The 16,955-nt window shown below is 39.7% G+C and overlaps 1 protein-coding gene across 1 annotated transcript; it reads left to right on the plus strand.

Annotated features, from left to right (window-relative positions):
* Nucleotides 1-264: 264 nt before the first annotated feature.
* lyam1 (L-selectin) lies at nt 265-14,493 on the plus strand. The gene is given in 5 exon segments (NM_001146487.1): nt 265-383; nt 1,759-1,797; nt 1,959-2,321; nt 2,482-2,526; nt 13,930-14,493. Coding segments are annotated over 4 exon segments (459 nt in total). The 5' UTR covers nt 265-383; nt 1,759-1,760; the 3' UTR covers nt 13,944-14,493.
* The last annotated feature ends 2,462 nt before the right edge of the window (nt 14,494-16,955 follow it).

The following is a 16,955-nucleotide window of genomic DNA, read 5'->3' on the forward strand; positions in this document are numbered from 1 at the left end:
CAGAGAGAGCATCAGAGAGAGAGAGAGAGAGAGAGAGAGAGAGAGAACAGTGTTGTGTTAGTATTTACATGTGTGCTGCAGGTTTTCCTTCACATTTTGTTTTCTTTGACCAGTCATTTTGTCTCTATGGAAATAAGTCTGAACAACGAATAGAGATGCTATTCATCCCTCCATCATGACATCACTACAATATGAAGTTGGGTAGCAGGAAGTACAAGTATAGTAATGCACCTGAATAACATTCACCTGTCCTAGAGGTGACAGAACCACTCGGAGAGAGAGAGAGAGAGAGAGAGAGAGAGAGAGAGAGAGAGAGAGAGAGAGAGCAGACAACAAAGTAATACAACCACAAAGACAACATCTAAAGCACCAGTAAACATCAGGTAGGAGGATTTATCTATAATCTCTGCATGTACACCTGTTGAAAGAATAAAGTTCCACACATTAAGTGAATGAGTATTTCTATTTAGTAAAGACTTATTGTTCATGTTTGTAAATATATATTTTTGAACACCAGAAAATACTAGCCTGGATGTGCATACTGTGCATGAAATAAATCATGTCATTTAAAATGTGATATGCTCCTTCAAACAGTGATTATAGACAGCCTATTTACAAATTAATACTGGAACACTTTATGTTTGTGTTTTCAGTCATTATTATTCATAACACTTAATGCATCTGTAACATGTCACCATGTTGTTGGTAGAAGATCTAGTTAACATCTGTAGCATGTCACCATGTTGGTAGAAGATCTAGTTAACATCTGTAACATGTCACCATGTTGTTGGTAGAAGATCTAGTTAACATCTGTAACATGTCACCATGTTGTTGGTAGAAGATCTAGTTAACATCTGTAACATGTCACCATGTTGGTAGAAGACCTAGTTAACATCTGTAACATGTCACCATGTTGGTAGAAGATCTAGTTAACATCTGTAACATGTCACCATGTTGGTAGAAGATCTAGTTAACATCTGTAACATGTCACCATGTTGGTAGAAGATCTAGTTAACATCTGTAACATGTCACCATGTTGTTGGTAGATGTTCTAGTTAACATCTGTAACATGTTACCATGTTGGTAGAAGATCTAGTTAACATCTGTAACATGTCACCATGTTGGTAGAAGATCTAGTTAACATCTGTAACATGTCACCATGTTGTTGGTAGAAGATCTAGTTAACATCTGTAACATGTCACCATGTTGTTGGTAGAAGATCTAGTTAACATCTGTAACATGTCACCATGTTGGTAGAAGATCTAGTTAACATCTGTAACATGTCACCATGTTGGTAGAAGATCTAGTTAACATCTGTAACATGTCACCATGTTGTTGGTAGAAGATCTAGTTAACATCTGTAACATGTCACCATGTTGGTAGAAGATCTAGTTAACATCTGTAGCATGTCACCATGTTGGTAGAAGATCTAGTTAACATCTGTAACATGTCACCATGTTGGTAGAAGATCTAGTTAACATCTGTAGCATGTCACCATGTTGTTGGTAGAAGATCTAGTTAACATCTGTAACATGTCACCATGTTGGTAGAAGATCTAGTTAACATCTGTAGCATGTCACCATGTTGTTGGTAGAAGATCTAGTTAACATCTGTAGCATGTCACCATGTTGGTAGAAGATCTAGTTAACATCTGTAACATGTCACCATGTTGGTAGAAGATCTAGTTAACATCTGTAACATGTCACCATGTTGTTGGTAGATGTTCTAGTTAACTCTTGTTTTCCCTCCGATCTCCAGGGATGGACCAGCCTCTGTTCCTCCTCCTTGTTTTCTCAGGTAAGTGTTCATTTCTGGTTTGTTCTCCACAGGGCTGTCCATCCTCCCCTCATAATGTTGGTGTGTTCTCCACAGGGCTGTCCATCCTCCCCTCATATTGTTGGTTTGTTCTCCACAGGGCTGTCCATCCTCCCCTCATAATGTTGGTTTGTTCTCCACAGGGCTGTCCATCCTCCCCTCATCCCTCACTCATCAGTTCCACTTTGTGAATTTGAATAAGACCTGGACTGAAGCTCAGCGTTTCTGCAGACAGAACTACACTGACCTGGCCACCATAGATGACATGGCAGATATGAAGAAGCTCAATAGCACAGTATCAGCTAGTTGGAGAGGATCAGCCTGGATTGGGCTGTATAACATAATCTGGAGGTGGTCTCTGGGAGACAGAGAGTTAGAGGGGGAGGTGTTTTGGGATGATCATCATCCAAATAATGATGCCGAAACGTTGTGTGTCTATATGTTGCTAAATGCGACTTGGCAAAATTATGACTGTAGTAAAACATTTTATTTTGTCTGCTATGATGGTGAGTTCCCCTGTCCATTTCCTCATCAATCAACGATGTTGTCAAATACCAAATCATTTTATTCAGATAAGAGATTCATATTTTATTTATATATAAAAAAAAAGATTTACAAGCATTCATCTGTATTTGTATTTTGTTATGTCTTATTTATTTCAAATAGAAAAAAATGCGACCAATAAGTACATTCTCATTGCTGAATATAAGACTTGGAGTGATGCTCAGCTCTACTGTCGGAAGAAACACACAGACCTGGCCAGTGTGAGGAACACAACAGAGAGGGACGCCATTAAGAGTATCTTACCTAAAGTCACTGGTATCTACAGAGTGTGGATTGGTCTGAATAAATCTCTTGGAGTCTGGAGGTGGTCCGACCAGAGTGGCTTCTCTATCAAGAGCTGGGAAACATACAAGGAGAACAATGCAGATGGGAGTTATCAGAACGGAGAGTTCTGTGGTGAAGTTACTTTCCCTTCTGGAAAGTGGAATTATCAGGGTTGTACCAACAACACTCATTTTATCTGCTATGACGGTGAGCCGCTGACAAACACTTCAAATCCTCAATAAAGACATACGTTTAACATCTGGTATTACCGTAATGTTGTGATGAGAAGGACTAAACAATAATGTACAAAGATGTAGGCCTTAGAATCAAAGTTAACTTAATATATTAATAATTAGCGTGAGTCTCTGTTTCCCCCTCTTCTTCCTCCAGATGAACTGGTCCTGGTCACAGAGAACAAGACGTGGTCAGAAGCCCTGTGGCACTGCAGAGACCCTGGACATGGAGCTGGTGTCTGCCCACAACCAGAGCATCCAGCACCTGGTCACAACAGAGAGCCAAGAAGGCTTCCAGTCTCTCTTCGTCTGGCTGGGCCTGAGGTACACCTGCACCCTGGACTTCTGGTTCTGGGTCAATGGAGAAGAGTCCTGCTACCTACAACTGGGGCCGATGGGGAGGGCTACAACACCAGCAAGGAGCAGTGTGGGAACACGGGGGGCCCATTCAGAGAGACGGGGGACAGTGGGTCGGCAAGGCTGAGACGGAGAGATTCAACTTCATCTGCAGCAAAAGTGATGGTGAGATTTGATCTCTTTCTTTGTTGTGTTGAACCTCTGACCACATTACGTCTCTCTCTCTCTCCATCCCTTTACCTCTCCCTCTCTCCCTTTACCCTCTCCCTCTCTCCCTTTACCTCTCTCTCTCTCTCTCTCCTTTACCTCTCCCCTCTCTCCCTTCCTTACCTCTCCCTCTCTCCCTTTACCTCTCCCTTTACCTCTTCCTCTCTCCCTTTACCTCTCTCTCTCCCTTTACCTCTCCGTCTCTCCCTTTACCTCTCTCTCTCTCCCTTTACCTCTCCCTCTCTCCCTTTACCTCTCCCTCTCTCCCTTTACCCTCTCTCTCTCTCTCCCTTTACCTCTCCCCCTCTCCCTTTACCTCTCCCTCTCTCCCTTTACCTCTCTCCCTCTCTCCCTTTATCTCTCTCTCTCTCTCCTTTACCTCTCCCTCTCATCCCCTTTACCTCTCCCTCTCTCCCTTTACCTCCCTCTCTCTCTCCCTTTACCTCTCTCTCTCTCCCCTTACCTCTCTCTCTCCCTTTACCTCTCCCTCTCAGCCTTTACCTCTCTCTCTCCCTTTACCTCTCCCCTCTCTCCCTTTACCTCTCTCTCTCTCTCCCTTTACCTCTCCCTCTCTCCCTTTACCTCTCCCTCTCTCTCCCTTTACCTCACTCTCTCTCTCTCCCTTTACCTCTCCCTCTCTCCCTTTACGTCTCCCTCTCTCCCTTTACCTCTCCCTCTCTCCCTTTACCTCTCCCTCTCTCCCTTCACCTCTCTCTCTCTCTCTCCCTTTACCTCTGTCTCTCCCTTTACCTCTCCCTCTCTCCCTTTACCTCTTTCTCTCTCTTTTCCTCTCTCTCTCTCCCTGTACCTCTCTCTCTCTCTCCCTTTACCTCTCCCTCTCTCCCTTTACCTCTCCCTCTCTCTCTCCCTTTACCTCTCCCTATCTCTCTCCCTTTACCTCTCCCTCTCTCCCTTTACCTCTCCCTCTCTCCCTATACCTCTCCCTCTCTCCCTATACCTCTCTCTCTCTCTCCCTTTACCTCTCTCTCATTCTCTCCCTTTACCTCTCTCTCTCTCCCTTTACCTCTCTCTCCCCTCTCTCCCTTTACCTCTCCCTCTCTCCCTTTACCTCACTCTCTCTCTCTCCCTTTACCTCTCTCTCTCTCCCTTTACCTCTCTGATGGTGAGATTGTGAGTCAGGGGACAGTGGGTCGGCCTGCCTGAGACTAAGAGATTTAACTTCATCTGCAGCAACGGTGGTGGTGAGATTTGATCTCTTTGGATGCTGTCTTTTTGACTTATTTTTAAAAGAAATTACATTTTACTTTGTAATTTTTCTAGCTCATACTCTGTCTCTTATCAAATCTATTTGCTGATTCTCTGTCTCTCTCTGTGTGTCTCTGATATGGTCATACGTTTGACAGGTGGCAAGGAAGTGCAGCTCTATTTCCACCTAATTTTGTGGGCAGTGTAGACATAGCTTGTCTTTTCTTGAGACCAAAGTCTGCCTTTAGCGGGCTCTCTCAATAGCAAGGCTATGCTCACTGTGTCTGTACATAATCAAAGCTTTCCTTAATTCTTAGGTCAGTCACAGTGGTCAGGTATTCTGCCACTGTGTACTCTAAGGTTTAGGACCAAATAGCATTCTAGTTTGCTCTGTTAGTTGGTAAATTCTTTCCAATGTGTCAATTATCTTATAGTTTTCTCATGAATTGGTAGGGTCTAATTGTGTCCTGGGGCTCCTTGGGGTCTTTTTGTGCTTGTGAACAGAACCAGCTTGCTTAAGGAACTCTTCTCAATGTTAATTTCTCTGTAAGTGATGGCTTTGTTGTATGTTGTACACTGAGGGAGTTATTGCATAACTCTACATACAGTCTCAATTTGGTGGTTGTCCCATTTTGTGAATTCTTGGTTGGTGAGCGGACCCCAGACTTCACAAGCATAAGGACAATGGGTTTTATAACTGATTCTAGTATTTTTAGCCAGATCCTAATTGTGATGTCAAATTGTATGTTCCTTTTGATGACGTAGAAGGCCATTCTTGCTTCTCATATCATTCACAACTTTGTGGAAGTTAACTGTGGTGCCGATGTTTAGGCCTAGGTAGGTATAGTTTTTTGTGTGCTCTAGAGCGACGGTGTCTAGATGGAATTTGATTTTTGTGGTCCTGGCGACCGGACCTTTTTTGGAACAATATTATTTTTATCTTACTGAGATTTACTGTCAGGTCACAGGTCTGACAGAATCTGTGCAGAAGATCTACACCACCAGTCAGAAGTTTGGACACACCTATTCATTCAAGGGTTTTTCTTTATTTTTACTACTTTCTACATTGTAGAATAATAGTGAAGACATCACAGCTATGAAATAACACATATGGAATCATGTAGTAACCAAAAAAAGTGTTAAACAAATCAAAATAGACCCTTTGCCTTAATGATAGCTTTGCACACTCTTGTGCTGAGCACTTGTTGGCTGCTTTTCCTTCACTCTGCAGTCAAATTTATCCCAAATCATCTCAATTGGGTTGAGGTCGGGTGATCGTGGAGGCCAGGTCATCTGATGCAGCACTCCATCACTCTACTTCTTGGTCAAATAGCCCTTACACAGCCTGGGGGTGTGTTTTGGGTCATTGTCCTGTTGAAAAACGAATGATAGTCCCACTAAGCGCAAACCAGATGCAATGGCATATCACTGCAGAATGCAGCCTTACCATGCTGGTTAGTGTGCCTTGAATTCTAAATAAATCACAGACAGTGTCACCAGCATAGCACCCTCACACCATCACACCTCATCCTCCATGCTTCACGGTGGGAAGCGAAGATCATCCATTCACCTACGCTGAGTCTCAAAAAGACACAGCGGTTGGAACCAAAAGTCTCAAATTTCGACTCATCAGACCAAAGGAGAGATTTCCACAGGTCTAATGTCCATTGCTCGTGTTTCTTGGGCCAAGCAAGTCTTTTCTTCTTATTGGTGTTCTATAGTAGTGGTTTCTTTGCAGCAATTCAACCATGAAGGCTTCATTCACACAGCCTCCTCTGAACAGTTGATGTTGAGATGTGTCTGTTACTTGAACACTGTGAAGCATTTATTTGGGTGCAATTTCTGAGGCTGGTAACTCTAATGAACTTATCCTTTGCAGCAGAGGTAACTCCTTTCCTGTGGTGGTCCTCACGAGAGCCAGTTTCATCATTGCGCTTGATGTTTTTTTGCGACTGCCTTGAAGAAACTTTCAAAGTTCTTGACATTTTCAGAATTGACTGACCTTCATGTCTTAAAGTAATGATGGACTGTCATTTCTCTTTGCTTTTTTGAGCTGTTCTTGCCATAATATGGACTTGGTCTTTTGCCAAATTGGGCTATATTCAGTATACCACCCCTACCTTGTCACAACACAACTGATTGGCTCATTAAGAAGGAAAGAAATTCCACACAATAACTTTTAACAAAACACACCTGTTAATTGAAATGCATTCCAAGTGACTACCTCATCAAGTTGGTTGAGAGAATGCAAAGAGTTTGCAAAGCTGTCATCAAGGCAAAGGGTGGCTACTTTAAAGAATCTAAAATATAAACTATTTTTGGATTTGTTTAACACTTTTTGGTGATTTCATATGTGTTATTTCATAGTTTTGATGTCTTCACTAATATTCTACAATGTAGAAAATTGTAAAAAAAAAACTTGAATGAAAGGTTTAATTTAATGAATTTTAGAATAAGGCTGTAACGTAGAAAACATTTTAAAAATCAGGGGGTCTAAATACTTTCCGAATGCACTGTAGGTAGCACAAAGGAAGACATTTTTCTCTGTTGAGATAATTTCCTTTTGAATTGCTACCCAAATGTAAAATGTTCCTCTTTTGATTAATTTAATTAGGGCTAGGGTCTAGTTTCCTGAATTTCCGCCTGACTCATGTGCCCAAAGTAAACTGCCTGTTACTTAGGTCCAGAAGCCAGGATATGCATACAATTGATAGCATTGGATAGAAAACACGTTGTATGTTCTAAAACTGTTAAAACAATGTCTGAGTCTATAACAGAATTGAAATGGCGTGCAAAAATCCAAAGAAAAACCAACCAGACTTTTTTTTTTTAGGTCCCAGGCTCTTATTTTTTTAACAAAATGGCCATTCATGTTGTAGCTGGGACCCTTGGGATTGCAAACAGAGGAAGTGTCATCGTCGTGTGTGTAGGTGGCAAGGAAGTCAGGTGAAGGAGAAACCAACTTGGTATAACTGGAGTAATTTAATAAATAATAAACTAACACTAACTCCAAAAACCAACGTACATAAAATAACATGGGTAAAATACCCAAAGCTCACCAATACAAAAAATACACAAAAATCAATAACAAACAAAACAATCTCGGACAAGGACATGAGGGAAAACAGAGGGTTAAATACACAACATGTAATTGATGGGATTGGAAACAGGTGTGTAGGAAAACAAGACAAAACCAATGGAAAATTAAAAATGGATCAGTGATGGCTAGAAGACCGGTGACGTTGATCGCCGAGCACCACACGAACAAGGAGGGGCATCGACTTCGGCAGAAGTCGTGACAGGAAGATTTTCTAAAGTAAGTGATTTATTGAATAGCTGTTTGTGATTTTGTGATGCCTGTGCTGGTTGAAAAATATGTTGATGTGGGTCGCTGTCCTCAGACAATCGCATGGTATGCTTTTGCTGTAAAGCCTATTGTAAATCGGACAACGTAGTTAGATTAACAAGAAGTTAAGCTTTTAAATGATATAAGATACTTGTATGTTCACGAACGGTTAATATTACGATTATTTATTTGAATTGCGCGCCCTCAAATTTCAATGGATGTTGTCGACTAGCGGGATGGCTAGCCTTAGAGTGAGATAGGTCTGCTCTATACCAAATTAGCATACCCCCTGAGACTCTTCCCTCTTTCAAACCTGATAGTTTGGTGGATGGGACTACCAGCTCTCTTTAACCTTGATTGCAACCATCTCTCTCTCTCTCTCTCTCTCTCTCGTCAAATATATTTCCTTAAACTCTCTCGCTCTCTCTCATTCTTTTTTTCTATATCAATCTCTCTCTTTCTCTCTCTGTCTTGTGAAATGTATTTCCTGATATTCTCTCTCTCTTGTGAAATCTATTTCATGATATTCTCTTACAGTATTATTTCCTTTGTTCTCTAATTTAGATTACTAGAACCAGACCTTGATCTCTGAACCAGCTGAAACCTACAGTCCAACACATTGTTCCAGACCCTGCTCTGTAGACCAGCTGAACCCTACAGCCAAGAATGTTCCAGACATTCTCATATTTACATGGTATAAGGTGATGGATAATCATTTTTTTAAATATATATATTGCTCACTGTAAAAAAAAAATATATATATATATATATATATATATATATATATATATATATATATATATATATATATATATATTATTTTTTACAGTTAGCTCCAAAGGTTCTGGGACTGTGACAAATATCATACCCCCAAGACAGTCTAAACTCTCACCATTACAATAACAGGGGAGGTTAGCATTTTGTATCATACCACCAAGACATGCTAATCTCTCACCATTACAATAACAGGGAGGGGTTAGCATTTTATATCATACCCACAGGACATGCTAGCCTCTCACCATTACAATAACTGGGGAGGTTAGCATTTTATATCATACCCCCAAGACATGCTAGCCTCTCACCATTACAATAACAGGGGAGGTTAGCATTTTATATCATACCCCCAAGACATGCTAACTTCTCACCATTACAGTAACAACGGAGGTTATCATTTTATATCATACCCCCAAGACATGCTAGCCTCTCACCATTACAATAACAGGGGAGGTTAGCATTTTATATCATACCACCAAGACAATGCTAACCTCTCACCATTACAATAACAGGGGAGATTAGCATTTTATATCATACCACCAAAACAATGCTAACCTCTCACCATTACAATAACAGGGGAGGTTAGCATTTTATATCATACCCCCAAGACATGCTAACCTCTCACCATTACAATAACAGGGGAGGTTAGCATTTTATATCATACCCCCAAGACATGCTAACCTCTCACCATTACAATAACAACAGAGGTTAGCATTTTTGGGGGGTATGATATTTATGCCTCCAATTGGTACAGTCAGTTGATATAGTCTTTGCGTGCTATGAAAATGTGACCAAAGACTTAATATTTTACTACTTTAATAGACATACAAGTGAATTTGTCCCAATAGTTTTGGAGTACAGAGCCAGAAGAACACACATAGTCTCACTGTCCCAATACTGTTGGAGCTCACTGGAAATAAAACATAGAGCTACATAGTTCTCACTGGAAATAAAACATAGAGCTTCATAGAGCTCACTGGAAATAAAACATAGAGCTACATAGAGCTCACTGCAAATAAAACATAGAGATACATAGAGCTCACTGGAATTAAAACATAGAGCTACATAGAGCTGCCTGGATTATTGTGACATGTGTTCAATATTTGTATATTATAACATGTTATTTGATTATTATTATATTGTGCTGTTGTTTTATTACTGGTTGATGTCATTTCATTTTAAAAGTTAACTCTTTGTTGTTCTCAAGTCATGTTTTAATTGTTTTAATTAGATTTTCTATTTGGTGGTCAAGATTTCATTCAAATATTTTATTTAATATAAAATGATGGATACCTGATTTTTTGGTTTTACACAAATACTTTTATTTGAACATTATGATACCATACTATTATTGTTCTCACATTGACTTAGTGTATCACTCATGATGTTATTTCATTTTAAAGGTTGAACTTTTAGTTGTTCTTGTTTTGTTATTTGGCATTTTATTAGGATCCCTATTAGCTGTTAGCTGCAAAGTGGGAGCTACTCTTTCTTCATGACACATGACATAATACAGAACATTAATAAACAAGAACAGCTCAAGGACAGATCTGTATCAATTTAAAAAAGGCACTCGTAGACTACATATCAATACATACACACAAACTATCATGGTCAAATAGGGGAGAGGCGTTGTGCCGTAAGACGTTGCTATATGTGTTTTTTTTTAATCATGTTTGCTGTTCACTTGAGCATTCTGAGATGGAAGGGAGTTCCATGCAATAACGGCTCTATATAATACTGTACACTTTCTTGAATTTGTTTTGGATTTGGGGACTGTGAAAAGACCCCTGGTGGCATGTCTGGTGGGGTAAGTGTGTGTGTCAGAGCTGTGTGTAAGTTCACTATGCAAATTATTTGGAATTTTTATAACATTAATGTTTCTTAATCTATGCATAGTCGATTTACCCCGACCAACATGTACACAATAACTAGACTAACCTGTACCTCCGCACATTGACTCAGTACAGGTACCCCCTGACATAGCCTCATTATTGTTATTTTTATTGTGTTACTTTTTATTCTTATTTTACTATTTTTGCTTTAGTTTATTTAGTAAATATTTCCTTAACTCTATCTTGAACTGATATTTGATATTATATAAGGAGATGGATACAGGATTTTATAACGACATATTTTATATTATACTCTTGTAATGTAATATTATCATACCATACTGTTATTGTTTCCATATTTACTTACTATACTTGTTGATGTTAATGAATGTTAAAGGTTAACTTTCAGTTGCTCTCAATATTCAGTTGTTTTATTTATTTTCTATTACTACTTACTGTTACTGTTTCCAAAGTTTATTTCACTTATTCATTATTTTATCTAGACCATTAATTGCATTCCATTATAGAAATATTTTACGTTTTTTTGAGTTGTTTTAAATATATTGTACCAGCAGTCATTTTTCTATGATACTAGTGTGTACCATTTAAATGACTGTATCTGTTCTGGTGCTGGTGGTGGAGTCTTCATTTAAAGGGGCAATCTGTGACGGGGGCATCCGTTTTAGAATTTTTTATTCAAGAAACCCATTCATTCTTGAAGTATATCATTTATAAATGCCTTATGAGCATAATTCAACTGTCATTTCCCATCAGAACCCAAAATGTAACTTGTGGTTACATTTCTCTAGCTCCATCCTAAAGATTTTCCCAAAACAGTGGTGTGTAACGGTTGTCGTATGGAGTAGACCAAGGCGCAGCGGGTTGAGTGCTCATCTTAACTTTTATTGAACGCTTAACAAAACAAAACAAGAAAACGAACAAACGAACAGTATTGCAGGCTACACACACAGCTATGCAAAAACAACATCCCACAAATGACAGGTGAAAACAGGGCTACCTAAGTATGACTCCCAATCAGCAACAACGAAGTACAGCTGTTCCTGATTGTGTTGGCCTGGTATGGCTCTCAAAGAAATACACAACATAGACAGAGCATAGAAAAACAAAACATAGAACATAACCAAAAACTCCGGAATACTCTAAACAAACACCCCTCTACATAAACACATATCCCAACAAACCCCGAACCACATAAAACAAACACCCCCCTGCCACGTCCTGACAAAACTACAATAACAAATAACACCTTTACTGGTCAGGACATGACATAGTGGGGTTTACAATTTGTTATTGATTGAACTGCAGATTGCCCCTTTAACTATTTGACTATGGTACATTCACCCTTTACGCAGTAAAAAAAAATCTATATAGTTATGAAAATGCCTCTAGTTTGTTTTGTTTTTTCTTTAATACTTATTTCAAGAAACAGAGGAAAGAATAGAAGGGATTTTGATAAGGATGTTAGACCTGACCTCAGATCATCAGTAAGTCAGTAGGAACACTGTCTACTGTTGTATACCTGGTCTTAGACCTGACCTCAGATCATCAGTAAGTCAATAGGAACACTGTCTACTGTTGTATACAGGATGTTAGACCTGACCTCAGATCATCAGTAAGTCAGTAGGAACAATGTCTACTGTTGTATACAGGGTGTTAAACCTGACCTCAGATCATCAGTAAGTCAATAGGAACACTGTCTACTGTTGTGTACAGGGTGTTAGACCTGACCTCAGATCATCAGTTTGTCAATAGGAACACTGTCCACTGTTGTATTCCTGGTCTTAGACCTGACCTCAGATCATCAGTAAGAAAGTAGGGACACTGTCTACTGTTGCCACATCTGACGAGCGTCAGAGCCGGTGTAGTACGACTGGATCTTAGTCCTGTATTGATGCTTTGCCTGTTTGATGGTTCGTCGGAGGGGATAGCGGGATTTCTTATTAGCTTCCAGGTTAGAGTCCCGCTCCTTGAAAGCATCAGCTCTAGCCTTTAGCTCAGTGTGGATGTTGCCTGTAGTCCATGGCTTCTGGTTGTGTTATGTACATTTGGTCACTGTGGGGACGACGTCATCGATGTACTTATTGATGAAGCCAATGACAGATGTGGTGTACTCCTCAATGCCATTTGAGGAACCCAGGAACATTTTCCAGTCTGTGCAAAACAGTCCTGTAGCTTAGCATCTCCTTCATCTGATCACTTTTTTAATGATCTAGTCACTGGTGCTTCCTGCTTTAATTTTAGCTTGTAATCAGGAATCAGAAGGACGGAATTAGGGTCAGATTTGCGAAATGGAGGGCGAGGGAGGGCTTTGTATGTGTCTCTGTGTGTGGAGTATAGGTGGTCCAGAGTTATTTTCCCTCTGGTTGCACATTTAACATGCTGGTAGAAATTTTGTAAAACTGTTTTAAGATACCCTGCATTAAGCTCCCCGGCTACTAGGAGCGCCACCTCTGGGTGAGCGTTTTTTTGTTGTTGCTTATGGCAGAATACAGCTCATTCAATGCTATCTTAGTGCCAGCCTATGACTGCGGTGGTATGTAAACAGCTACAAAGAATACAGATAAAAACTCTCTCGGTAGGTAGTGTGGTCTACAGCGTATCATGAGGAACTCTAACTCAGGCAAGTAAAAGCTCGAGACTTCCTTAGATATCGTGCACCAGCTGTTGTTTACAAAAATATATAGACCGCTACCCCTTGTCTTACCAGACGCCGCTGTTTATTCCTTCCGGTACATCGTATAACCAGCCAGGTGTATGTTGATGTTGTCATCGTTCAGCCACGACTCCGTGAAGCATAAGATATTACAGTTTTTATTACACGTGATAGAGTAGTTACATGTTCAAATAATATTTAAAATAACTTAAAAGATAAAATGTTAGTGTTATTATGAGATAATTAGTGTTATTAAGAAACATACACTTTGGAAACAGTAAAATTATTATATTGCAAATATAAAAAAATTATTAACATCTATTCAGCACTGTGCAGCCAATGGCAATTTCCGGTTCAGGTATAAAGCTGGGAGATGCTTAACGTAGTTACAACTCGACAACTGGGGTGTCGCTAGCGTAGACCTGATAGAATGAACCCCTAAGTGTGCATAAATGCTCTCTTGCAACCTTTTGGTGTGGAGTGCATTAATTAAAACACTCTCATATATAAGAATAATGTTGTGGTACAGTGCTGTTCCTTGATGTACAAAAAGGTCAAAGGTGCACACACGGAATCTTCAGAAGTACAAATAGGAACTCACATGGTACAGGTACTGTATCTGCCAGCTGGAGCAACGGTGCAAACACCAGAGTGCATTTACTATATAACTGTATCTGAGTACATTCACTATATAACTGTATCTGAGTACATTTACTATATAACTGTATCTGAGTACATTCACTATATAACTATCTGAGTACATTCACTATATAACTGTATCTGAGTACATTCACTATATAACTGTATCTGCCAGCTGCAGGCTAGAGCACCGTACAAACACCTGAGTACATTCACTATATAACTGTATCTGAGTACATTTACTATACAACTGTATCTGAGTACATTCACTATATAACTGTGTCTGAGTACATTCACTATATAACTGTGTCTGAGTACATTCACTATATAACTGTATCTGAGTACATTCACTATATAACTGTATCTGAGTACATTCACTATATAACTGTATCTGAGTACATTCACTATATAACTCTATCTGAGTACATTCACTATATAACTGTATCTGAGTACATTCACTGTCTAACTGTATCTGCCAGCTGCTGGCTAGAGCACCGGTCCCAACACCAGAGTACATATAACGCATCTTATGTGACTAATCAATCAGTAGAGTTGTAAATGTGATATAAACACATTTATAAACTTGTCTTTTTCATTCGATACGAAGGGAGTTTAACTGGAAAAAGTTATTTTCATGTCTACTACATCATCACTCACAGCCTTTTATCCTCAACAAGTCAATTTAATAAAAACACCTCTCTGGTGGGAAAATGCATACAGTTTTGATGTGTATTTTTTAATTTTCACATGAAAATCTGTCACCAATAGGATGGAAACCTAGCTATTGATCATAAATATAGTCAATTTATTTTACATTGTGGTGCAGCCAGTCCACAAGGTGACAACAGAGCCCTTCTTACATTCTTTGGGGAGAACCCTGCCAGGGATGATAGACGTGTTTCCCACTAGTAATTACCAGTTGGAGGACCGTTCAAGTGTTTTTTCCCAGTCGTAATTTGGTAGATTCCCACTTCCCACTTGGTTACGAACGCAGCATTAGATACAATCATTGCTGCATAAAAAAAAGGTCTCTTGAGCCCGATGCTGCTACATTTCTGAAATGAAATGACTTATTTTCTAGGAGTTCTGGTTCTGCTGGTCCATGTGCTGTGTCTCTGTCGGTGAGAAGTGACAGACCAGCTGCTGATCTGAAAACAGAGAAAGACACGCTGACACAGATCATGTGACCAGCTGCTGATCTGAAAACAGAGAAAGACACCCTGACACAGATCATGTGACCTACTGCCTTTCAGTTAGGCCTAAGTTTGGGCTGTATAGTATATGAAATATACTAATTTGGGAAGGGGGAAGGGGCGAGGGGGAATCAGGGGAACATTTAGATACCAGGCTACTTGCAATATAGACTAAAAAGTCATTAGATTGGCTTTTCTCACACATAGGTAAGGCAATAGCCATCTACAATACATTTATACAGTGCTTTTTATTAAACACAAGTCATCATGTACTATAGACCTATTACAATAAAACATTGTCTTTTATAACACATAGGTAAGACAATAGCCATCTACAATACATTTATACAGTGCTTTTTATTAAACACAAGCCATCATGTACTATAGACCTATTACAATAAAACATTGAATGAATGCATGAATGCTAAATAATGCTAATCAACCTTTTATAGGTGAAGTTGTGGGTTGTCTGTGTATTTTACTTGTTTTATTAATGTTTAGGCTATTTGCTTTGCTTCTAAATCTCAGTGTCTCTTCAGCCAGCGAGGCAACTAGGTTTATTGAACTGTTGCAGACAGGAAGAGCCGCGTATCTGCCCTCTCATTGGCTAAAACAGTCGCATCTGATCTCGTCTTCTCCCGCCTGACTTCCATATTTGAGGACATGTTTTTCCATTGTTAGACCGGTGAGTCGACTTGTCAATATAATACACTGAACAAAATGCAGCATGTAGTGTTGGTCCAATGTTTCATGAGCTGAAATTAAAGATCCCAGAAATGTTCCCAACGCACAAAGAGCTTATGTCTCTCAAATGTTGGCCACAAATGTATTTACATCGTTGTTAGTGAGCATTTATCCGTTATCAAGATAATCCATCCACCTGACAGGTGTGGCATTTCAAGAAGCTGATTAAATAAACAGCATGATCCTTACACAGGTGCACCTTCTGCTGGGGACAATAAACGGCCACTCTAAAATGTGCAGTTTTGTCACACAACACAGATGTCTTAAGTTTTGAGGGAGCAATTGGCATGCTGACTGCAGGAATGTCCACCAGAGCTGGTTCTAGAGAACTGAATGTTAATATATCTTCCATAACCTGCCTCAAACTTCATTTTAGAGAATCTGGCAGTATATCCAACCGGCCTCACAACTGCAGACCACATGTATGGCGTTGTGCAGGCATAAGCTATGGACAATGAACGCAGTTGCATTTTATCGATGGCAATTTCAATGCACAGAGATACCGTGAAGATGTCTTTTTTTAAAGATATCTGTGACCAACAGATGCATTTCTGTATTCCCAGTCATGTGAAATCCATAGATTAGGGCCTAATTTATTTATTTATATGAACTGTTACTCAGAAAAAATCTTTGAAATTGTGACATGTTTTTTCAGCATATGTTGGTTCAGCTATACCACATGATCAAAAGTATGTGGACAACTGCTCGTCAAACAGTTGGTGTTGGATGTTGGTAGATGTTGGAACATTGCTGAGGGGACTTGCTACCATTCAGTCACAAGAGCATTAATGAGGTCGGGTACTGATGTTTGGCGATTAGGCCTGGCTCACAGTCGGTGTTCCAATTCATCCCAAAGGTGTTCCATGGGGTTGAGGTCAGGGCTCTGTGCAGGCCAGTCAAGTACTTCCACACCGATCTCAAAAAGATATTTCTGTATGTGTGCGTCTGCTCTGCCATAGATCCCATTTCATGAATCTTCCGACGAACAGTTCTTGTTTCCAGAGGCAGTTTGGAACTCAGTAGTGAGTGTTGCAACCGAGGACAGACAATTTTTACCAATTAGCCGCTGAGCCGTTTTTGCGCCGAGATATTTCCACTTCGCAA

Source organism: Salmo salar, chromosome 11, assembly GCF_965601325.2.
Source record: "Salmo salar chromosome 11, fSalSal1, whole genome shotgun sequence".
Lineage (NCBI taxonomy): Eukaryota > Metazoa > Chordata > Actinopteri > Salmoniformes > Salmonidae > Salmo > Salmo salar.